General features: G+C 35.1%; 1 protein-coding gene across 1 annotated transcript in view; it reads left to right on the forward strand.

Annotated features, from left to right (window-relative positions):
- The window catches only part of LRP1B (LDL receptor related protein 1B), a 1,867,078-nt gene that overhangs the window by 950,070 nt on the left and 890,547 nt on the right, over positions 1 to 26,461 (forward strand). Inside the window, exons 9-11 of the mRNA XM_061135390.1 lie at positions 879 to 1,050; positions 5,500 to 5,643; positions 10,804 to 11,040. Coding sequence (XP_060991373.1) covers positions 879 to 1,050; positions 5,500 to 5,643; positions 10,804 to 11,040 — 553 coding nt within the window. The remainder of the gene's footprint in view (positions 1 to 878; positions 1,051 to 5,499; positions 5,644 to 10,803; positions 11,041 to 26,461) is intronic.

The following is a 26,461-nucleotide window of genomic DNA, read 5'->3' on the forward strand; positions in this document are numbered from 1 at the left end:
TTCATGACAAATAGATGGGGAAACAATGGAAACAGTGAGAGACTTTATTTTTAGGGCTCCAAAATCACTGCGGATGTAGACTGCAGCCATGAAATTAAAAAACGCTTACTCCTTGGAAGAAAAGTTATGGTCAACCTAGACAGTATATTAAAAAGCAGAGACATTACTTTGCCAAAAATGTCTATCTAGTCAAAGCTGTGGTTTTTCCAGTAGCCATGTATTGATGTGAGAGTTGGATTCTAAAGAAAGCTGAGTTCTGAAGAATTGATGCTTTTGAACTGTGGTGCTGGAAAAGACTCTCGAGAGTCCCTTGGACTGCAAGGAGATCCAACCAGTCCATCCTAAAGGAGATCAGTCCTGAGTGTTCATTGGAAGGACTGATGTTGAAGCTGAAACTCCAATACTTCCGCCACCTGATGCAAAGAACTGACTCATTTGAAAAGACCCTGATGCTTGGTAAGATTGAAGGCGGGAGGAGAAGGGGACGACAGAGGATGAGATGGTTGGATGGCATCACCAGCTCAATGGACATGAGTTTGAGCAAGCTCCGGGAGTTGGTGGTGGACAGAGAAGCCTGGTGTGCTGCGGTCCATGGGATCGCAAAGGACTGAGCAACAGAACTGAACTGAATGAATCATGAATACAATTCTGTCCCATACATTTGAAACTGCTTTATCTACTACTGCGTAATGTATTATTTTTATAGAAAAATTTTATATTAGTGAAATGTTGAATTCTTTGAGAGAAAATAAATGATAATATGCTCGTGACTCTCCTGCTGTGGTGGTTTTCAACAGTAGTAAAAGCAATTTTTTTTTTCTTTCAAGTTGAAAGCAACATAATCAAAAAATCATAGTTATATTTGCACATTTTTATAGGTCAAACATCTGTATGGTATAACTGTGTTTGAAGACTACTTATATGCAACTGATTCTGATAACCTCAACATCATAAGGATAAACCGATTTAATGGTAGTGATATTCATTCATTAATTAAAATGGAAAATGCTAGAGGAATCCGAATCTATCAAAAAAGGACTCAACCAACAGGTAAGATTCCAAGATTTCTTCATAGCCTTCATAATAGTGAATTGAATGGGGATATGACTCTTGTGCCTTTGTATGGTGTCAAAGTGGGTGAGCCATAAATTCTCTGTTTTGATAGCAAAAATGTACATGTCTGCATGATAAAATAGAATAGAGCTCCCTTCCAAAGTCTAAATGACAAATTGTTCAGTTCCTAGTGGATCATTTCTACAGCCATAGAATTGAAATGATGGCTAGATTTAAATTCAGGAAGGAACTTTCCCTCTTGATGTATGTACACAGAAAACTCAGATGCTGAGATGCTAGAGGTTTTTTTTTTTTTTTTGTATATCATTCTAGGAGACAAACTTCAAATCAGATGACTTTCTTGCAGTATCTGTCTAGTTTTTATTGCAGTCACTTGTGGGTCTCTTGACTTAACTTCCCAACCATTCCTTAACACATGTTAATTAAAAATAATTTTTACCAAGAAGGCTGCAACATTGCCAAGTATCCCTCAAAAATTATTTTGCAATGTAAGATAATGATGCTTGTTCATCAATAAAATGTAGGCTCATTTATGTAGGGAATCATGTAACATACAAAACTACCAACCAAATTTTCATTATCTTTTTGTGCTTCAAATTAAAACTAATTTAGAATTATTTATCTATTAACACAAATTGAGTTTAGGCAAAGTATTGTTACATGTATGTTTACAGGAAATTCAGACTAGGGATTCTGTAGACAACCTTTTTAGAAGGTTAAATTTGGTCTTATTAATTTACCAATTACTTTTTGATCATTTATTAATACTATGTGCCAGGAACTATTCTATGTACATTGAGAATACAGCTGAGTAAAACAGACTAAAACATTATCTCCTTTATAAGATTTGCACTGTTGTAAAAAAAAAATGCATAATGTTATTTTAAAGTAAGTAAATTTTTAGGAGATAATAAGTGCTATGGAGAGAGATAAAGTAGATGAGTGTCATGAATAGGATTAGTTTACAATTTTATATTTAATGGTCAGAGGAAATTGCACTGAAAGATAAAATTGCATGAAGACTTGAAGTAATTAAAGGAGAGAGACAGGTAGAAAGATCAGTCAGTTCAGTTTTGTCCAACTCTTTGTGACCCTATAGGCTGCAGCACCCCAGGCTTCCCTGTCCATCACCAACTCCCAGAACTTGCTTAAATTCACGTCCATCAAATCCGTGATGCCATCCAACCATCTTATCCTCTGTGGGCCCCTTCTCCTCCTCCTGTCAATCTTTCCCAGAATCGGGTCTTTTCCAGAGAGTCAGTTCTTCACATCAAGTAGCCAAAGTATTGGAGCTTCAGTGAGGAAGAGCATGCTTCAATTGTTCAGTGAGCAGTAAGGAGACCTACATGTCTGGAGCAAAGCAAACACGAGGAAGAGAAGCAGGCAATTAAGTTGGAGAAATGAAGGAGAACAATAACTAGTAGGGCCCTGCAGACAATTATAAAAAAAGTTTGCTTATACTTTGCATGACATGGATAGTCCTTAGGAAGCCTTAGGTAGAGGAGTCTCATAACCTGACTTACTTTTTAAAGAAACCAGTAGGGTTACTTTGTTGACAGTAGGCTATGGGGAACAAAGATGGAAGGTTAGAGATGATGGTAGATTGGACCAAGATGGTAGCAGAGAAGGTGGTGAAAAGTAGACTGAGGATATGTTTGAATATATAACCAACAGGATTTCCTGATGAATTTGATATGAGTTGTACATTTAAAAAAGAGACAAAAGTGATGACAGTGGGTTGGGCTGAGTAATTGGAATAACCAAGTTGTTTTTGAGATTTAGGAAAACTAAGTTTGGAGTAAATTGGGTGCAAATAAGAAATATATATTTTTTTACATATTATTTTGAATGCCTATCATAAATTCAGGAGGAGATATCAAGAAGCTATTTGAATATACGAGACTGGATTTCAGGGGAAAGTCCTAGCTAGACATAGCAATTGAGCCTCATTGGCATATAGATGACAATTATTTTTCCTTTTTAAAGAAAGGGAAATGGATGTGATCACCAAGGAAATAACTATAGATTGGCCATTGGATTTAACAGTGTGAAGCTCATAGGGATCTGACAAGAGCAATTTTGTGGTGAGGAGAAGGTCTGGTTAGAATGGATCTGAGAAAGGAAAGAAGTAAATTGTAGAAAGTGAGCATGGATAACTTTGAAAAGTATTGATATTAGATGAAGCAGGGAAATGGGGAGCTGATTGAAGGATTGCTTGGAGAATTAAGATTAAAAGTAGGATTTTCCCTCCAAGATGCAGAGCAATGGCACATTTATATGCTGATGGGAATGATCCAAGGGAGAGAGCAAAAGTAGTGAAGAAAGTGAGAAAGTGCAGACTTGCTAATTAGCTGAAAAAAAGATGTGCTCTACTGTAGAAATGGGGTGAGACTGGAAAATAAAAGCAATGCTTTTGGGCAAAACAGATAGTTAAACTATACTCCAGCTATCTTTTCATTTAGAGAATGTGGAACATAAGCATAGCATAGTTTTCAAAAGCACATAAGTTTTAATATTAAAAGAAAATTATCATATTATTCATCACAATTCCAAGTGGTGATTAAAAAGAAATATACTTATAATCATATAAAAATCTTACTGATTTTATTCCTTTTCTCTTCAACCTATGTTTTTTTTCCTCATCTTCTCCACCTAGTGCTTTTCCTATTTTGTTTTGCTTTGTTTTTCTCCAATTTCTACACTCATGAAACATCCTACTATTCCATAATACCTACATGAAAACTCAACCTCCTCCTTTAGCAGTTACAATGCACACACACACACCCACACACAATTCATGTGTGAAAGGGTTCTCCAAATGACAATGAACACAAAATTGAAAAAAATAAAAATAAATTCAGTACTTCTCAATAAAGGTGATCACGGAATCACATTTATTTTAGTTTAGTGTGCTTATATGCTTAGTCATTCAGTCATGTCCAACTCTTTGTGATCCCATGGACTAGAGCCCACCAGGCTCCTCTGTCCATGGGATTTTGCAGGCAAGAATATTGAAATCAGTTTCCACAACAAACTATGGAAATTTTTTAAAGAGATGGGAATATCAGACCACCTGACCTGCCTCCTGAGAAATCTGTATGCAGGTCAAGAAGTAACAGTTAGAACTGTAAGAAGTATATCAAGGTTGTATATTGGCACCCTGCTTATTTAACTTCTATGTAAAGTACATCATACGAAATGCAGGACTGGATTCAAGATTACTGGGAGAAATTTTAATAACCTCAGATACACAGATGATACAACCCTTACAGCAGAAAGTGAAGAGGAATTGAAGAGCCTCTTGAAAGTGAAAGAGGAGAGTGAAAAAGTTGGCTTAAAACTCAACATTAAAAAGATCAAGATCATGGCATCTGGTCCCATCACTTAATGGCAAACAGATGGGGAAACAATAGAAACAGTAAGAGACTATTTTTTTGTGTTCCAAAATCATGGCAAATGGTTACAGCAGCTGTGAAATTAAAAGACACTTGCTCGTTCAAAGAAAAGCTATGACAAACATAGACAGCATATTAAAAAGCAGAGACATTACTTTGCTGATAAGGGTCCATCTTGTCAAAGCTATGGTTTTTCCAGTAGTCATGTATGGATGTGAGAGTTGGACCATAAAGAAAGCTGAGCACTGAAGAATTGATTCTTTTGCACTGTTTTGTTGAAGACACTTGAGAGTCTCTTGGACTGCAAGGAGATCAAACCAGTCTATCCTAATGGAGATCAGTCCTGGGTATTCATTGGAAGGACTGATGTTGAAGCTGAAACTCCAACACTTTGACCACCTGATGCAAAGAACTGACTCATTTGAAAAGACCCTGATACTGGGAAAGATTGAAGGCAGGAGGAGAAGGGGATCACAGAGGATGAGATGGTTGAATGGAATCACTGACTCAATGAACATGAGTTTGAGCAAGCTCCAGGAGTTGGTGATGGACAGCGAAGCCTGGTGTGCTATAGTACATGGGCTTGAAAAGAGTCAGACACGACTTAGTGACTGAACTGAACTGATATTAATTGTAGATTATTTCAGAAGAAATCCTTTTCTGCTTTAACTACCAACCTGGGATATTTTAGCAGTATTTTTTTGTATTTGTCACAGAAGTGTATTTTTTTTTTTTAAGTATGATAAACATGTACCAAAAAATCATGTTACTTTTATTTGGTTTGCATGTTCACAGGTTAGATTAATATAAAAGCATTTTACCTCATAATTTTTTTTAGGAGTATTTGGGCAAATCCCTACCTTCCATGGGGTTTAAATGCTTTTTCAATTGATTATGATATGATATAGTTGGGTGGATAGATTTTTTTCTAGAATTCCCTCTTCTGTGCTGTCAAAGTTTCAACATACTGATGCATGTAATTATCTCTCCTTTGGAGAATTTCAAGCATGCTGTTTTTCATTTGTTGTAGTCAGAAGCCATGCGTGTGAAGTGGATCCATATGGAATGCCAGGGGGATGTTCACACATCTGTCTGCTCAGCAGCAGTTACAAAACACGGACCTGTCGCTGCAGGACTGGCTTCAACTTGGGAAGTGATGGCAGATCATGCAAAAGTATGTTATTGAAAATCAAACATTTGCCAGCAGCTAATGCTTCAGAGTAGGATTCTTAGTATTAATTAGGAGCATCAACGTCAGTTAAAATGTGAGCTATCATCAGGTCAAATTTGCTGTGAAATGTATACTAGCCATTTTTCTCAAAATCAATATTTAGGTTTATCTTTTCTTTTGTATGTGCATGGTAATGAGAATGAAAAACCTAACTAGGATGTAAAGTCACCAAATTTATGGATCTTTGGGAAACGTACTTCAGGAAAGATTTTTAGGAAATCCTCTCCTTAATTACCTAAAAAATGTTTGTGATCTAATGAGCCTCAATCACTGGTTGGCCAGATTTTCTCTTTTCTGAACCAAGATGCTGCTTCTAATAATAGATGGATTATTTAGTCCAACAGAAATCCACATAAAGTAATACTTCACCTTACCAGCATTGGGGGGTGAAATTTATTTTATTATTTCATTTTCCATATAACAAGAGCTATACTAATTAAGTATCAATCTTTTTAATAATTCTGTTGAAAAGCTTTTTAGTAGCTCGACCTTTGTTTTATTTCTGATATATGCCAAAAATTTCATTGTTCTTAATTTTTCATAATCAGATATAGTATTAATGTTCCTCATAGAGATGGTATCCGTGTCGAGACTATCAGTCTGTTTCACAAATACCATAATTTTTAAGGTTATGATGTCTGCTTTTTACAGTGTTTATTTAATTGTTCTTAACTTTTGTTAGGTTTAAATTTTGCACAAGTATAATTAAGGTCTTCATAATCAGATATAGTATTAATGTCCCTCATAGAAATGCTATCCATATTGAGACTAACAGTCTTTAAATGTTTCCCAAAAACCCTAATTTTTTATATTTATCTCTCTTTTTCATGACCTTTTTTTCCTGTCTGTGCTCTCTTTCTGTGGTCACTGTCCTGCCATCTCTTTTACTTTCTTGCCATAGGCTTGCTAAAGATGGTGAGATGAGACCTCTAAATTTATTATAATTTTAAATCTAAGTGGTTAGAATGCATAGCATAAGTACTTTTAAATTACGAACCCAAAAGTCTTAACTGTGATAAAATATATGCATTTTTGTACTGTTTTAAAATTTCTAACTTTGTAGCAAATGCTAGGAATGTAGAGACACCAACTCTGATGTTCAAGTCCTCTAGATAATTGAGGGCATTGTGTCAGAAGCTTCAAGATAGGAGATATATGTGTGTGTGTGTGTGTGTGTGTGTCTGTATGTAACCAGCCTTTAAGCTGCTCTGGTTACCACTTGGAAAGTGATGGCATGTCATACAAAAATATATTCATGCACATTTATGCATGTATAAATATACATACATGTGTAGGTGTGCATATATATGTTTGTAATATGGGCAAACCAAACAAAAAGACCCTCTTCCTTGCCTCTTGATACACACAAGGAAAAAGACTGATGTGGAAAAATTGTTTCTCCACCACCAGGTGTATGCACATCAGCAGAAGCGGCAAAAGGTGGCTTCATTTCCACATTCCAAACTCAAGCTAGTACATCCTGAGTACTGACTCATCTTTATACGCATACATGCTTGGAGGAAAAATTTAAGAGCAGACTTGTATAAGCTTCAGTTGTTTCTAACACAGTGATCAATCAAAGTACCCGCATGCGTGTTAAGTCACTTTGGTCATGTTTGACTCTTTGTAACTCTGGGCTGTAGCCCTCCCAGCAACTCTGTCCATGGGATTTTCCAGGCAAGAATACTGGAGTGGGTTGCCATTTCCTCCTTCAAGGGATCTTCCCAACTCAGGGATCCACCAGCATCCGTTTTGTCTCTTGAATTGGCAGGCACATTCTTTATCACTAGTGCACCTGGGAAGCCCTCAATCAAGGTAAATTAAATTAACATTTAAATTAACAGAAACAATAATATCTATTTTTAGCAGGAAGGATCAAACACAAATAGATAGGTACTTAAAAAATCATTGAAAGTGCCTGAAGCAGCAGCTTCTAGACTGACTCTTAGGAATTTTCCTTTTATAGCCGCCACAGATTAGCCTGGCTTAAGCTGAAACACCTACCACCATCAGAAGCTAGGGCATCAGGAGGCCACAAATGGCAATGATAACTTGAAAAACACCATTTTAGCTGAGTTCTACTGATTAAGAAGTTTGCACCATAACTATTAGCTTTAGAAATTAAGTATACTGGCAAACTAAGCAAAGCACAAAAGATGCCTTCTTCCTTGCCACTTGATATACACAACAGAAGATTAATGTGGAAAAATTCAGTTTCTCCATTATATGAATACCAGCAGAAGCAGCCAAAGATGGTCTCATTTTCACATTCCAAACTCAAGTTAGTATATCTTGTACTAACTCAACTTTGATTTAGGTACTTCAATAAAAATTTGAGCCATGGCTATATCAGTGTCTGTGGAGTGTAATTTTTAGTTTTCAATTGTCTATAATAGAAGAAAACACATTAGAAGAAAGTTAAGGTACCCAATGATTGAAAAAAAAAACTGAATAAAACAATGGGAAAACAGTTACCAGTCTTGTTTAAAATATGCATGCACATGTACACACACACATATTAAACTGATGAGGTCTACTGATTACTAATTAAAGCATCAATTACAAATAAATATATGTTAGCAGAAATAAATGTTAGCAAAAATGAGTTTTGAGAAACCAGTATTCTTATGTATTACTAATAGAACTAGAAAATCTATATATAATATAACATAGTATATATTATAAATTGGCATCACAATTGGAAAGACATTTGATAATACATACAAAAGACCCAAAACTGATAACATCCTTTAGCATCTACTTTTGACTAAAGGAATCCATTGTAAATGCATGTATGATAACAAAACCCCAGAAACCGTCTAAATATCCCACAATAGGTAAGGAGCTGACTATATTATATTGCCTCTCTAGCAATATACTGCCATTGATACTGCCTCTCTAACATGATACTGCCATTGAAAAGAAAGTTTTGAAGATCTTTTAATGACAGAAAAAAATATTGTTAAATTTTTTCAAGTGCTAAAATGAATACTTAAGGTCCCGTTTAAAAAATAAAGTATGCATATAATGTTGGTAGGAAATGCACAGGAATGTTAATTTTCAAATGAATTTACTTTTTAATAGTGTATGATGGTATAGTTTAAAAAAATAAAAGTAGGTAAACACTGAGGGGTTATAAGAGTAATAAGGAAGAAGAGGCTGTTAATATTGTTCAACCAGTGATTCCAGTTCTGGAAATGTATACTAAGGGATCATCTAAGAAAATTTATAAAATACCAGGTTGAAAAAATGCATATCTAAGTGTTATTATAATAGGAAGATAAAACCGACTGAGGAATGATTTGACAAATTATTGTATATTAGATTGACTATACTTAAGGAATGTTGAGACTTAAAATAATGGAGCAACATAGAATATAATTTTAATGCTAAGATTTAGTAATAAAAACAGAATGCAAAAGTATCCTCTTCTTACTAGTGTGCATTAGAAAAATAGCTAGCTAAATTAAAAATAGTCACACAGAGGCATATATCTGTAAAAATGAGTGAATAAGAACTATAACAAGCAGAGATGAATATCAAGTATATAATAAGAATAAAATCAACTCATAGCACACAGGCAGTTCCAACATGCAAAAGTCAAACAATCTACTGTTGAGAAATACAAACAATGTATGTGCCAAAACTCCTAAAAATTACATGATAAACACAATAACCATATTATAGTATATAACCAGAGAAATTGGTTGTCTCTGGTATGGAAGGGAATAGATTTGGTACATATGCATGCATTTTAACATCCTGGAAATATTCTTAAGATCTGTGCTAGGTACATGAGATTTGTTTTTATTCTTTAAATATTAAAAGTATATATACTATATATTTAATATGGGCTTCCCTGGTGGCTCTGAGGGTAAAGAATCCGCCTACAGTGTGGGAGACCTAGGTTCAATCCCTGGGTTGGGAAGATCCCCTGGAGAAGGGCGTGGCAGCCCACTCCAATATTCTTGCCTAAATAATCCCCATGGACAGAGGAGCCTGGTGGGCTACAGTCCATGGGGTCACAAAGAGTTAGACACGACTGAGCAACTAAGCATAGTACCATATTCATTAACACTAATTTTGAAAGAAAATAAGAGAGACAATATACAAAATGATGATATAGTTTTCATTGAAGGTGTTGTGTTTATGAGTAATTACGTTGTTTTTCTTTTCTCTCCAAATTTTAATAATGTAGTTACTTTATGTTAATAGGAATCTCATTTATGATATATTTATCCAAATATAGTCATATGTATCCTCAGTTTTAATGAAACTTTATATGTTTTCCTTTCCATATGAAATATTCCCTTCAAATTATATAACTAAACTAAGTATAATGTGCCCTAGCAATAGGAGAAGCTTGCATGTAGTTTCATATAAATGTCAAAATGAGTTCATTCATTCTGTAGAAAAAACTTCCTTGATCCAAGACACAGATTTTTGTTTTCTTTAGTTTTGATAAAGGCTGTGTTGTATGTCAGTTACTGGCAGACAGCATTAACCTCTAAAGTTTTAATTAAGATATGGAAAAAGAAGTGATGCTGTAACTGCATTTGATTTCATTTCCTAAAGAAATAAATCACGTGTTCATACAAACTAATATATTCAGTGCAAGTTATGTGATATTGTGTGATTATTTTTGCTTCCCTTGTCAGTCTGCAATGCAAATTCTGAGTAGGGGGCGTGTTTTAAATATTCTGAAGTTTTCAACATTGTCAAACATAATGAATGCTACAGTTAGTATCTACAGATGTGTTAGATAGATTGTAATGAGTTGTAAAATTAAATGTGCTGGATGTTTCAATAAATGTCCATTTTACAGTTACAAGTTATCCAATTATTTATCATGTTTTTGCTACATAGACAGTTACAGACAAAAGAATAATTAACTTAATATAACCTGCAATTTCTGTTTAAATTAAAGTAATACAATTAGCTGGCCTTCTTGCATCAAGATACATTTGGCATATTTTAGGGTTTAATTTTTGGTATTGAATTTAAAAACCACTAATTGTGCCAGTTAATTAAACAGTGGCATTATGCATTGTAAAGAAGATTAGGCAGCATCAGTTGTTTATGTTTGTAATCTTTCTTCTGCAGGACCAAAGAATGAGTTGTTCCTCTTTTATGGGAAAGGACGCCCAGGAATTGTTAGAGGAATGGACTTGAATACCAAAATAGCTGATGAATACATGATCCCCATAGAGAATCTGGTAAACCCACGTGCTTTAGATTTTCATGCAGAAACCAGTTATATCTACTTTGCTGACACCACCAGTTTCCTAATTGGCCGGCAGAAAATAGATGGCACAGAGCGAGAAACCATCCTGAAAGATGGTAAGTGACAATGTGTAACACAGATTTCAGACTGCCCACAGACAAAGCATTTTAAAAGGATAAATCTAATGTCTGTCAAGCTAAATTTAAGAAGAACCCAAGTGACTGTTGATTTAAAAATATTTGTTAATTTCATTTTCTTTAGTAACAATATTTCTATGCTTTATCCACATACCAGCTTCTTAAAACTTTCATTGTAAAATAGAATTGCAATTGTTCTCTATGCTTTAAATATTATGGGAATTAAATTGAGCAATATATCCACCTTCATGGGAAATGTAGATTTACACTTATGTTTTACAGTGCTGTACAGTAGAACTTAAGAATGAACAGGACATCAGAGACTCTTTAATACTCGGTTCTTACTAGGATATTTGTCATGTTGCTCAAAGTACATTAAAAATATCAATGTCCACATTATCATCACAATTCTTGCATATTTTTTATTTTATAAGACATTGCATATTGAGTTCTTTAGAGTTACTCTGGAATCAAATGTCCAATTATCTGCAGAGAAATTTTGTTTATATCTATTTTTATTATAAATACATATGTTATTACATATATAAGTATATATGCATATACTTTATTAAAATCAGTGAGTTTCATAAATTGCTTGGCTTAGAACAACCAATCAATTAACAAAATTATATAACTTTTGTATGAGTAGAAAGCATTGTAATAATCAGGCACACTATATCTTTGACAGCTGGTTACCTTTAGGCATGTTGCTAATGATTCTGGACCTCAGTTTCCTCACATATACAGTTTGCTTACTTCTCAAATATTTAAAAACTGCTTGATTTAAGGACATTAATCATATGCTTATTATATGAAGGACACTGCACTTGCTCTCAGAGGAGATAAAACAAATGTTAAGAAATGGCTACTGTCTTCAAGGAGTTCATAATATACCTTTGGAGATAATATAAGCATCTCCAAAATATAAGGACTTTATAGCATTCAATTTAACAAATTCAGAGCTGGCCCAAAGAGATGCATGATTAATGGAAAATTTATTTGTAATAAGAATACACAGGAAGTAAGAAATATCTTTTTTTTAAGATTTTTTTAATGTATTTATTTTTTTATTTGGCTGCATTTGGTCTTAGTTGTGGCCCATGGAATCTTTATGGAACATATGAGATCTTTCACTGCGGTGCACACAGGACTCTATAGTTGTGGCACAGAGACATGCAGACTCAGTAGTTGCAGCTCACCGTCTTAGTTCCTTCTTGGCATGTGGGATCATAGTCCTTCACCGGGGATCAAACTTGCATCCCCTGCATTGCAAGGCTCATTCTTAACCACTGGACCGTGGGGGAAGTCCCAGAGTTGTCTTTATGTGGGGATTCTCAGTGAACGTTTTTGTGAAGAAAGTGGTATTTAATCTAGAGCTTAAAGGAAGAATGTCAAAGGGGAGTGGAGGATACTTCAACGTCAGGAATTCCGTGAGAAAACAAAACAAAACACCAAAAAACATACTCAACAAAGAGGGTGAGAGGAACATTTAATAGGTCACTACTGTAGGTTTAATTTACAGGTAGTGATGACAGAGCAGCTGTGGATACCAAAAGGTGGTGAAATCAGAAGCCTTAAAGGTGAGGTGAAAGGGCTTGGTTCGAATCCTGAAGGGGTAAGAGGAAATAATGTTTAGCCAAAGAATAATATTAATGAAAAGATATTTTGGAGACTCAGTCTGGTAGTTGAGTAGAGTGAATCAGATAGTGGAAGAAGAGAAAATGAAAGTAGAGAAATGGACTAATTACAGCATGAGTGGTAATGAATGGTGGTCTCTTCTGTCTTGTAGGGGAATTGGGGGCAGCCTAAGATGATGATTCATTCATTGCATGTTTAATGATAAAAGGTATACCTTCTGCAAGTGACAGATGAAGTGCTAAAATGATGAATATCCTTGTTTTTGTCTTTTTTTATAGTTTACTGATTAAGGCAATATAAACTTACCATGACTTAAACACCCAAAGAGTGTCTAATTAGAGTTAAGATTTTCACTCTGAATTGAACGAGGCAGAGGCTGTCTGCCTACTTTTCTCTGAAATGCAATAACAGATAATAGGAACTTGACAATTTTACAAGGACAATGAACTTACATATTCGAAGTACATGCATTTGGATTGCTCTCATTTTGACCTAGACATTTTTAAGAGGGACTGAAATGTAATATAGAGGATTCTTGGTTTCTTTTCAAAAAGTGTCAGTTCCTGTGCTGTGAATGAATGTTCCAGCTAACAACTCTAACTTTGATAACCATATCTTCTCAGTGACATTGGGGTTTTGTATATTCTACTGTAGCAACAGAGGTCACTGAAATAGCTGTTTGACTGCCAGGCTTGTTCTGTACAATGTTGCTTTGGCAGCAGGAAGGTTATAAAAACATTTTGTTGATTGTCATACCTGAATATATATTTAGCATTTTGATAATCCTAGAGAAGGTACAGCTTAATATCATTTTTGTTAGTTTATATTATTTCTTATCAGTAAGGAGAATAATAATAGACATTATGCTACAAGACTAGCATGTCAGAACAGAGCTTACATTTGGCAAATGACAATTTGTGATTCTTGGGATCAGAAAAGTTAAGTTTTGTATGTGTTCCCTTATTTAATTAGATTGTCTACCAACTAACCTGAAGACTGAGAACTAATGCTTGGTTTGACAAATGATTTTGTAAACTTAATAGAAATTTGGAGTCTTAGACAAATTTGTACAGTTTGAAGTACTAGGCTTCATGATTTTGCTGATTTTACATCAAACATAAATATCTTGGTCATATCCTCTACAAGCTCAGATTCTTTGCATATAAGAAAAAAAAAAACAGCACTTCAAGGAAAATATGTATCTTTATCCATTTTTTGGATTTTGTTTTTCTCTTAGTTTTATTGAAAACTACCTAAATATGCTGTATCTTATAGTCTTTGTATAATATTGTGAATTAAAACAGTACATAGTTAAATAAGTAAGAAAGCAAAAATTATCCATTTGAGGTATTTGCATATATCTTAATAATTATGGAAAATATCTATGAAATGAAGACATATTAGTGATTAAAAAAAAAATGACTTCTATAAGGACAAAATATTTACCAGTCTTTATTTTGTTTTACTCTTCATTATTTTTGCCAAATTCTGGTAACATTTATACTCTTTATCTCTTTTGGTTAATTACTCATTTTATTTGTCTGGTCAATAAATATTCATTGACTGCCTTCTCTGACCCAGGTGCTGTTTTAGGTGATGGGAATGCTGCAGTAAATAGCTTGAAGCTTCATATTTAGTTGACATCCAAGTGGTGAAAAATAGATATTAAATAAACACATAAATGAACAAAATAATAATACATGCTCTAAAAAAATAAAAGAAGATATCAACAGGAAGCAAAAGTAGATGAAATGGACAGATAATTGAGATTAGTCATTCTTTGGGCTTCCCCTGTGGCTCAGCTGGTAAAAAATCCACCTGCAATGCGGGAGACCTGGGTTTGATTCCTGGATTGGGAAGATCCCCTGGAGAAAGGAATGGCTACCCACTCCAGTATTCTGGCCTGGAGATCCCCTGGAGAAGGGAATGGATACCGACTCCAGTATTCTGGCCTGGAGAATTCTATGGACTGTACAGTCCATGGGGTTACAAAGAGTCAGACTGTTACCAAAAGAGTCGGTCCATTACAGCCATTCTGTTACCGAGTTAGGTCTTATGAACCCTCACTTGAACCACAGAGCTCAGCCCAGCCCACTGCTTCAGTGGGGGGGGTTCTTCTCCCAGTTGGATCTGCACAGTCAAAATGGGACTGAAGCTGAGACTGAAGCAACACAATCATTATTCAATGCCCAGAGAATGGAGAGATAGGACGTTAATCACAAATCAACTTCTTGCCCAAGAGGCTTTTAACAACTAATTATTTTTAATTGGAGGATAATTGTTTTACAATATTGTGTTGGTTTTTGCTGTATTTCAACATCAACCAGGCGTAGGTATGTGTTTGCCCCCTCCTTCAGGTATCTCCCTCCCATCTCCCACCCAATTCCCCTCCTCTTAGGTTGTCACAGAGTACCAGGTGTGAGCTCACCCAGGGGACAATTAAGGCAAGATTTTAAGGGTAAGGCTAACGAGGGGGAAGCCTATGTACTGGTTTTGTGGGAATAGGCAGGTTTTTCCTGGAACTAGGGTGTTACCTCTTTTCTATCCTTGAATGGTCTTCTGGTCTCTCTAGGCAGGAAGCGGCTCACATCATCATGGACAGACAGACAGGGGTCTTACAAATACAAGATGGTAATGAAATGCAGGGTGACATTTGTCTTATTTTTGAAGTTGAACCAATTTGCAACAGTTTTCTTAGAGTGAGACTCGTGTTTCTGTGCTGTGAACAACTAGAGGGTATGGTTAGTTGTGATTTTCTGCAAAGTTACCTGGAGGGAAGGCTTCCCAGGTGGAGCTAGTGGTAAAGAACCTGCCTGCTAATGCAGGAGATATGAGAGATATGGGTTGGTTCCGTAGGTTGGGAAGATCCCCAGGGAGATGGCACGGCAACCCACCCCAGTAGTCTTTCCTGGAGAATCCCTTGGACAGAGGAGCCTGGTGGGTTACAGTCCATGGGGTCACAAAGAGGCAGACATGACTGAAGGGGCTTAGCACACATGCATGCACCGGGAGGGTGGGCCTGGGGTATGATTCCCAGGCAATAGCCTTGGTAACAATTCTTGTAGATATAATCATTACTTTCTCTAACAGAACAAGACAGATGTTCTTTATAAGACTGACTTAATGTTTATCTTCTTAGATGTCTTGTCCAAGATTCATTTTTCATGGCAGAATGAACTAGAATTTCCAGCAGAAAGGGAAAAATATGAAAATGATGACTATTCAATTTATAATTGCATGTACTCTATTAGTGCAGTACTTGTTTTTAAGCTATATAAATTAATTATACTGGGATACACATATCCAAATAGAAGGCATGTTAAATGAATCTTTCACAATTGTTTCATATCTTTAAAGTATTAAAAAAAAAAAAAACACTCAAAACCTTTTTCCTGAGTTTGAAAGTTATTAATAGCCTGCAGCTACAACAGAAAAACTGTAGTTTCAATAGATCCCATAATTAAACTGTAGCCTTGAGGTCACCAAGTTTGTGTTAATTTGTAATAATAGCCACAGGAACTAATGCAAAGTCTATGCTCTTAGCACTTTGCTATTCTGACCTCACATATTAATACTTCTTAAGGTAGATTCTACTTGATTGAGATCTGGAGTGAGTAGACATCTCCACACCTCAGAGTCTTCCTTTAACTGAAGACAGGATCCATGAAGTTAGAGAACAGTGAATACCTTTGGGCAGCATGTAAGATAGGCTTTCTTTTTTGACAGGAGTGGAAATGTAGCCGTGAGGAAGAGGAGACAGTCTCTCTGGCAAAACATCTTCCAATTGATGTGTTTAAATCTGTTGGCATACAATCAAAGTATCAAAGGGTGTGTTTATGCGATTTTTTGTGATTGCTTGTCTAGCATCTGAAGGGTTAAACTGTATTCTTCACTCAGTCTCATCTCCAGTGTCTCCATACTTCCCTGGAGTGTTCTAGAATCCAACAGTTCCTCCAGATTTGTGTTGAAATATATGATATTATACCTGAGCCATAAATTATTAATTGATACTCCATCATTGTAATACTTACCTGCTACCACAACTGCCACCACACACACACTCACAGACACACACAACCACCAACTTAAGACACATTTCAGAACTCTAAAACTATTCCCAGGCCTCTATTCTAACCAGTACTAGGGGAGCCACTCAAAACAGATTATAGGATGTGATCTGTCTTCAAATGACACCTACCTGAGAGTAAGAATATAATTTTTGTTTCTGGAGATCACCATTTGTTCTTGGATTCCAATGAACTTTACCATTATATAAATCTTTAAGAATTTCAAGTGTCTCATTAAGATTGAGTGTTACAGTTGATGAAATACACATGGTGAGATATCATCAATAAATTATGAAAGTTAGAAAGTTCCCTTGAACGTAACATAGTCATTATGCCTTGCGAAACATTTTAAAATTAAGAACAAGCCTTTATTCTCTGCTATTAGATTGCAGGTGAGTATCAGTCTCATTTTCCTGTCGTTAACTCCAACTTTTTCATAAAGAAGAGCTCTAAAGACTCTGGGAGATGTAGGCTCTAACCAACCATTAAAGGAAATAATGAATACATTTGTCAGCCATGAGACATTTCCTAATTAAAACTGTGAAGTAGAGATTTGCAAGCATTTGCAACTCTTGAGAATCTAATGGATATTGTTGTCCTGCTGAGTAGCAAGGTTATAGCCTGTTTGCACACACTGACTCTTGTTGATTATCAATAAGATGTTTTCCCAGAGTTTGCTGGAGATGTGAGTCCTGAAAACTTTGGTTCAATTCATGTTTAGTTTGTATATTTCTCATAGTTATTGATGTTTCTCATGAAGTGTATGGGATATTTGAAAACAAAAAATTTTAAGCCAATAAATGTCTTTTTTTTTTTCCTGAAAAGTTGGCATGATGTGAAATCTAGGTTCTAAAATATATTAATTCATAAAAAAATAGAATTGGCCATGTGGTTAATAGGTTACTGTAAACATCGAAAACATCTTTCCCTTTGTTTCTACCCAACACAGGAATATATACATATGCACAAGCATGGATAAAGAGCTTACCCCCCCACACACACACATACACACATACACACACATAAGATAAGAATAGACTTAGAAGTTTCTGTGAAGTCCACTATGAAAAGATCAAACATGAAATACTTCATAATCTCCAAAGTACCAATGAAATATTATTACAAATATGATTGTTGCATTAAAATTATGATCCGTAGAACTTTTTGCACGTGTTAAATAAATTTCAAGTTTCAGCATGAATTAAAAGAAATACATTCAACCTAGTTGCTTAATTATTCTTAGCATTAAATAATCTTTATTACTTCAGAAACCAGTTGAGAATCCTCTGTTAACCTAGGACTGGTATTATAATCATTGACTATAATTGTACTTTTGCTTAGGTTAATACAAATTTCTGATGAAAAATAAAAATTTGATAAATTAGTCTTGGCAGACTTTACTATGAGTTCTCTAAAATGGATATGCTAGCTCAAATTGTGGTGGCAGTTAATACCACAATACCAGCTGAGCAAGTTCCCTTGAAACTAGTCTTTTTGAGAGGATTTTAAGGGAGTGATACTAGTCATTGTCTATATAACAAATAGGTCAAATAATGTGACTCTAACCTATCTAAAGCATAATTTTATTTTTGCCTTTCATTGACTATTAAAATGTATTCAGTAGAGTGAATATTCATACCCTATAGAAAAAACTTGGTCAAATCTCAGTCCTTTCTGCAACAGCCAGATCTCTCAGTCATGTTAAGTTAGAAGCACAGCCTCAGTTTGGTAATTAGCATGCTCACTCCAACATATACACATATATGAAAGGGAAAGTGTTACTTGCTCAGTTCTATCTGACTCTTCAATCTCACTAACTGTAGCCCACCAGGCTCCTCTGTCCATGGAATTCTCTAGGCAGGAATACTGGAGTGGGTTGTGATTTCCTTCTCCAGGGGCTCCCAACCCAGGGGTGGAATCTGGGTCACCTGCATTGCAGACAGATTCTTTACCATCTGAAAATTCAACGCATCATCAAATCTTCCCTGCTTCCCACTCATATGTTTTCTGGCCAGAGAAAAGGAAAGAAAGGTATGTTTGGTTCATCCTTTCTGTGCCATGCATTTCTTTTTCTTGCCATGCCTCCTAGCTTGCTAGTGAGTTTCCAATGCCCACTCACTTCTCAGCATTGATAGGAAGAGGTGAGAGAGTAAGATTGGTTAGGGATGACAAGGAGAGAGCAAAGGACCTATCTGATCTAGTTATATTATCAGTTGACCTCTCCCTGAACCAGTCACGTCTTTAAAAGTCACTGTTAGGGCATGTTTATATGTATGTGTCTGTGCGTACACATGCAAGCTTTTTGGAGGTGTTCTGCTGGATCTCTCTAATTACATTTCCCTTGGCCAAGGTGCATGAAACTCTATGCATGTGACTCTGCGTCCCTGAATAACCAGTCCCTGTGCATCTTCTTATTGTTTGAGTCCCTGTAACCAACCAGATTGCAACCATCCCTAAGGTAACACACTCCCCTTTGTGATCCACATATGGCCCCCCAGATGATCTGTAAACTCTCTGCCTCAATCTGGGAGTTCAAATAGAGCAAATCAACCCCTACTAAGTATTCCGCCACCAGTCTACTTTAGCTTTGTCAGATGTGAGACTTACTCAGGTGTGAGTTTTGCACATTTGGAAAAAACCAAGAGTTCAAAGATCTCTTAGATACCCAAGGCAAAGCCCCATCTCTAAGAGTTGAGGTAAAAAGCGCCCTTCCATTCGCTCTTTCCTAGCACCGTGGGGGATTAAAGGATAGGGACTAGAGAATAATAGAACGGAAGCATCTCTCTCCAAAGAAATCTCCTTAAATTCTCCCTTTACATTAGGGGTCTCCAACCTCTGGGATCTAATACCTGATGATCTGAGGTGGGGCTGATGTAATAATCAGAAATAAAGTGCACAATAAAAGTTATGTGCTCGATTCATCCCGAAACCATCCCCACACCCCTGACCCATGGAAAAATTGTCTTCCATGAAACTAGTCCTTGGTGCCAAAAAGATTGGGGATTGCTGCATTACACCATTCATCTGGTTGAGGTGTTTAAGAGTTATGGAAACAATTGTGATCTAGTTGATTGTAAAATATGAGGACTTTCCCCCTCTTAGTCACTTTGATTTTTTTAAAGTCCTTTTGACTTCTAATCAAAGTTTTAACATCCCATTACAAATGTTACAGTGAATTACTATTACTCCTAATTCTGCAACAGTGATCAGCCAAGTTGCAGGATGTTCTAATAGTCATTAGGCAGTAGTCCAAATGACACCTGAAAAAGAAATATAAGAAAAACAACAGTAAGACTATTTTGAAAATTCACTTATAGGTGAAAACAAATAGTATTTCCACTTGTGTTTATCCTCCTAGTTTTTTTAAATCAGGTTTTAATATCAGTTTAATTCTTTTAAACTTTAATACTGATTTTGCAAGGCTTAGATTTGTCTTTACAAGTTAATAAGTATAAATAACAACATGAAAGTACACACAAATATCTCTCAAGAATCTCAAGATGGTCCCGTCACTGGACAAAGGTGAGAGAGCAATCTCTCACCCTTTTATCCTTTCCTCCAAATTGTAACAATTCAGATGTCACTTTTGCCTATATTTGTAATTGTAAGGAAAACCAAATTTGACATATTTTCTAAAATTTTGCATTTCAGTGAACAGTATCATCTGACTTAATTTTCTGTACAAATTCTTCAGAATGACAAAACATATAAAGTTGTATGTAAAAATTAAAATTATTTTTAGTTTCAGATTGGCACTAGCTCTCAAATTGGATGGAAAAATTGCTAATTTGCTATGCATCACAAATCCTACAACTATTTGTGTTAATCAGGTCCCATTGCTTATACTGTTTTAACTCATGACCCAAAGAAAATTATGTTACTTTTGGAGATACCAGTGATGATTTGTGAATCATGAACATTATTTGAACAACTGAGTTATGGGAACTGTGCCCTAGCTGAGGGAACCTATGGTACTTGGCCAGTAGTATATACATCCCATACCTGTTCCATCACAGATTGATTTTAAGGCAACCTTTGCCGGATACATTTAAATGCAAAAATCTTAGATTAAATGGCCCCACAACTTTGAAAAACATTTTGAACAGATTGAGGAGTTTGACAGTTTCTTATAAAGTTATACATACAATTCTCGTATTAGCATGCAATTCACTTTCAGAAAAGAAAACACACGTCCCTATAATAGTTGTTATCTGGTATCATGTAGACAAAACTCTTTAATTATTTTTTTATTTCTTTTTTACTAACCAGATGGCTGAATTAACTGGTAATTTGTTAGGTCCAAAAATGGCTGCAAATTTTACTCTAAACACTTACAGTTTTCCTTTGATAAACTCTTGCATTTTAAAAATCAGGTTCAAAAAAAAATCAGGTTCATTGCAACATAATTTATATATGGCAAAATTCACCTTTTTTAAGTAAACAGTTTGATGTATTCAGTTGAGTAACCACCACCAGGATCAAGTTGAAATAGTCCCATCACCCAAGAAAGTTCCCTTAGTTCTTAGAACCACTGATCTGATTTCTATTCTGATTTGATTTATTTTTCTGAAATATCAAACATGTAATCATAAAATGTATAGCCTTTGAGTTTGGTTCACTTTACTTAGATAATGTTTTTAAGTTTTTTTTTTTTTTTTTTTTTTTTTGTCATGTTGCTGAGTGTATCAGACATTCACTCTTTTCATATAAGGTTGTATTTTACTGAATGGGTGAACCACAAAACTTTTATTCCTTTCCAAGTTAATTTTCAATTGGGTTGTTTCAAGTATGGTCAATTTTGAAGAAAGCTTTTACAAACATTTGTATACAGTACATTATATACACATGTGTTTTCTTTTCTGAAAGTGAATTGCATGCTAATACAAGAATTGTATGTATAACTTTATAAGAAACTGTCAAACTCCTCGATCTGTTCAAAATGTTTTTCAAAGTTGCGGGGTTGTTTTGGTTTCTCAACATCAAGGGAGGAGAGTTCCAATTGTTCTGCCTTCTCTCCAGCACATGATATTATCTTTTTTTTTTTTTTTTTTTCCATTTGAGTCACTCTGATAGGTGCATGTTGATAACTCACTGTCTAAATCTGAAGGTCTGCGTATCAAGGTCATCTTAAGGTCTGATTCTATCTACAGCTTTGCCTCTTTGGTTGACCAGTTGATCTCAATGGGTTGTTTGTCTTCTCTTGCTTTCTGTCTGTTTCATAATTAGTCTTTGAATTTTAAATAGTATATGTAGGAAAACCTTAGAGACTTAAATAAGTAAAAATTATCCAGGAGCATTAAGTACATTTCTCTGTCAGTGTGTTAGTGTGAAGAGTTTGGTCAGTCTGCTCAGTCACTGGGCTGCATTTGGATGTTGTTCCTATCACAGTTGCCTTTGGTAAACCAAACCTTTCAGATTCTTTCAGCAATGAGTTGATACTGCGTTGTGCTTCGTGAGCACCCTAGATTGTGCCTGCTCATTCTTCAGCTTCCAGTACTTCTTGCATAGCTGCTTCATTAAGGGGTCTCTCTCCACACTCTTGCCCTCTTTTTGATGGTAGACTGTCATGATCTGTTTTTAAGTGGAAGGCTCATGATGGGTGGAAGAGGGCTTCTCCATTTCCTTGGTCTGGCCGGTGGTCTTAGATTCTGTGGTTCTGAGCTCTGGAGATGGAACTTTCAATGCATCTCCTCCCTTGTCAGTCAGTATCTGCCATAAAACTAAAAGGAGTCTTGGGCAGGAGATAATCTTTTGCTCCTTATCCCGGAGTGACTAATTTCTGTGTTATTTTTGTTTTGTTTCTTTCTTTGTTTAAATCAATCCAGAATTCTGGGTCCAAGCAGCTTTATTGTATACTCTCTAGGGACAAATAGCTTTGCTCCAACTTTTCCCTGAGTGTCACTGTACCTTTGTTTTGGACTGTTGGCAGTAATTTCTTTCCCTTCTCCAAGTGTTGGACTAATGCTACTTCTTTCAAGTAGCAAACTTGTGGTGGGACCAAGGGTGTTTCTCACTCCACTCTCTGAATCACATGACTTCTATTCCTCCCTCCATGACAGTTTCTCTCTGCTGCTTACCTTACTTTTGGTGAAGGGAAGTTTTCCTGCCCTTTTTCTAGGGGCAGATGACTTTTTCTTTCTATACCTCCCTCACAGGCAGAGGATCTTTATCTTGCTTCTAGGAATGAGACAGTCTCCTTCCCCTTCCTCAGTGATTTAAGGGGTTTCCTTTGTATGGAGGAAAGTCTAGTGAACAGGTTGGGTTTTATGTCTGTGAGACACACAGGACTCTCTCAGTTCTCTTACTCTGGCTTCAGTTTTTCTCTTATGAACTCAGTGACAGAAATCTATCGTATAAAGTTTTCCCAATAATTTTTAACTCTCACATTAATTCACATGTGGTTTTAATTATTTTTTTTTACCATTTTAGCTTTTTAAAAATACTGTTTTTATGACAGTTACCTCTGCCTCCTTATATTCTGGCAAAGGTACAATTCATGTGCCTTGTTTTTACTGGAGGAGGACTGCCACTCTGGATTTGTTTTCATGTTTCCTTGGAATCCCAGCTTTTATTTGGACTCAACAGAAATTATAATTTTGTAGATTATTGGTCTTCCTTTTATTGTTGTATGTTTCAATATTCTTTTATGGCTTTCGGCATCCAAAGTGAAGCCTAATTCTGCAAGTCTATAAGTCCTTAATAAAAAATGAGAATTTGAAGAATGAGGTTGAAATATTTTTAAAATTGTTTTTTCTTCCTTAAGCTTAGCATTAGAATCAATTTTTAAAAACAGCTAAGTTCTACTGTGGATACATGTGAATCCCTTGTGATGCTTTTAAACATCCACAGTTTACACACTTGAGGCAAAAAGATTTACATGCTTTCTACTTTCAATAAACTCATTTTGTATAACATTTTAACTAAAAAATAATTGAAAGTAGTGATGGAAGTCTTCACTTTGTGAAAAGGAAAATTGATTAATGCATTATATTATCAGAAAAAATATGTTGTTATTAAAGATAAGGTAGAGATGATGTGATTAAGGATTATCTCAAAATCTGATTCTTATTTATTGCTAATATTTCTGGTCTTTATAAACATTTACTTGCTAAAGATTTCAGATAGTAGTTGAGGTGCTTTCTGAAAATGTAGCTGTCATTCTGAAAGAGTTTTCATTCAGTTTGAATGCATCTGTCAAATTATAAATGGGGTGAAGGATTAAACATAGGATTAAGCAAACAGTTCACCCTGACTTTGCCCTCTTTATCCATGAAAAAAAACCACTGAAAAATATTTTTTTAACAGAGTAAATTGATACCAGCACTGCAAAATTGAAGAGTATATCATCATTGATCAGAGTTGATGGGAATTTCTTATCTAGAATTCATATGGGACCACATTGACTAGACTATGAAAAATCATAACCTAAAATATTGTAGGTGCAAACTTCAAATATATAGTCAGTGTGATCCCTATCAAAATACCAATGCTATTTTTCACAAGACTAGAACATATAATTCTAACTTTTTTTTAAAGAACCACAAAAGCTCTCAGTTAGCAAGGCAATCTTGAGAAAGAAGTCCCAACTAAAAATAACTTTACACAGTGAAGAAGCTCATCAACAAAATGGAAAAGCATCCTAATGAATGGGAGAAGATATCTGAAAACAATATATTTGGTAAGGAGTTAACATTCAAAATTTATAAAGAACTTATACAACTCAACATAAAAAGTCCTATTAAAAACTGTCAGAGAATCTCAATAGACATATTTCCAAAAGAGACAAATAGCCAACACACACATGGACATGTGTTCAATGTCACTAATCATCAGTTAGATGCAAATCAAGCTCACTAAAAACCATTGTATACCTGTCAGAATGGCTATCATCAAAAAGATAACAGATTGACTGTAAGAATGTAGAAGAAAGGAACCTTCATACATTGTTAGTTGAAACAGAAATTGGTATAATCACTATGGAAGACAAAATGGAGCTTATTCAAAATATTAAAAAATAGAACTACTATAGATCTAGCAATTTCATTACTGGATATTTACCAGAAATAAGGGCTTTCCTGGTGGCTCAGATGGTAAATAATATGCCTGCAACACACGAAACCTGGGTTTGATCCCTAGGTTGGGAAGATCCCCTCGAGAAGGCCATGGCAACCCACTTCAGTATTTTTACCTGGAGAATTCCCACGGACAGAGGAGGCTGGCAGGCTACAGTCTGTGTGGTCACAAAGAGTCAGACATGACTGAGCAACTAAGCATAGCACACAAGAAATAAAAACACTAATTCAAAAAGACATATGAACCACAGTGTTCATTGGAACATTATTTATAGTAGCTGAGACACGGAGCAAGTGTTCATTGATAAATGAGTGGATAAAAATTATGGGATGTACATATGCACATAATGGAATATTACTCATCCTTAAAAATTAATGAAATTCAATCATCTGAGTAACACTGAGTAACATGGGTTGACTTGGATAGTACTGTGCACACACAATGGACTATTACTCAGCCATAAAGATAAGTGAAGTTTTGCCATTTGTAAGAACATGAATGGATGTTAAAGGAATTATGCTATGTGAGATGTCAAAGAACTACAAATACTATAGAATTTCACTTGTGTATAGAGTCTAAACAAACAAAAAGCCAAATGCACAAACATAAAACAAACAAAAAAAATTTATAGATACACAGAATAAACATGTTATTGCCAGAGGGGATAGATTTATTTGGGAGGAGTAAATGTGTAAAGAGACTTGAGAGGTACAAACTTAAATTTATGAAAAAGCAAGTCAGGGAAGTGTAATATACATCATAAGGAATATGTTTAATAATATCTTAATACCTTTGGGAATACAATGACTAGATTTATGGTGAGATCTCTGTAATGTATGTAAATATCAAATCACTATGTTGTATACTTGAAACTAATATAATATTGTATGTCAACTATGTTTAAAATAAAAGTTCATAAGGTAAGCTATAGATACGGATACAAACAGAACTCCAGACAAATTGATAAAGTGAGCAAAACAATATTTTTTTCAGGCAAGACAATCCATTTTATAAAAGTATATTAAATTTTTGGTAACGTTAATAAACTGTTTTTATAGTGTTTATCTCTAGGGAGGGCCACTTGAATTATTATACTGCCATCTGATTGTCCTCTTAAAATACATACAACATGAAATTAATTTATATCCTATTGAAGTAAGAATTTAAAAGATATTACAAACAAAGAATGCAATTATTGGTAAACATATTAAAAGGGAGGTTTAATGCAGTTAGTGAAACTATGATCCCTTTTGGTCACATTAATATAAGTTATTTCTTCAAACTTACCTCTTAAATGTATACTACTTTAGTTTGCTTTTTGCCTGCTAAGGCCTTTGCCCATATCTTCATAGCATTAAATTTCTTCCTTCTATGTTTTCATCAGAGCTATTTTTCTAAAACAAAGAGAGGTTTTTTTTTGCAGGCTAATTGTGGTGCATCTTTGCCTCTTATATTTTCACAAACATCTATCATAAACTGTCATTCACGACTTAATTAGCTGTTAAAACCAATAGCTTCAGGACCAATTTTTTGTAACCTACACAGACTTAATTATTTTGGCAAGTCTTATAGAGCACTTCATTTTAAGACTACTTTATTATTATAAACTTAAAATGTAGCAA

Source organism: Dama dama, chromosome 33 (genome assembly GCF_033118175.1).
Source record: "Dama dama isolate Ldn47 chromosome 33, ASM3311817v1, whole genome shotgun sequence".
Lineage (NCBI taxonomy): Eukaryota > Metazoa > Chordata > Mammalia > Artiodactyla > Cervidae > Dama > Dama dama.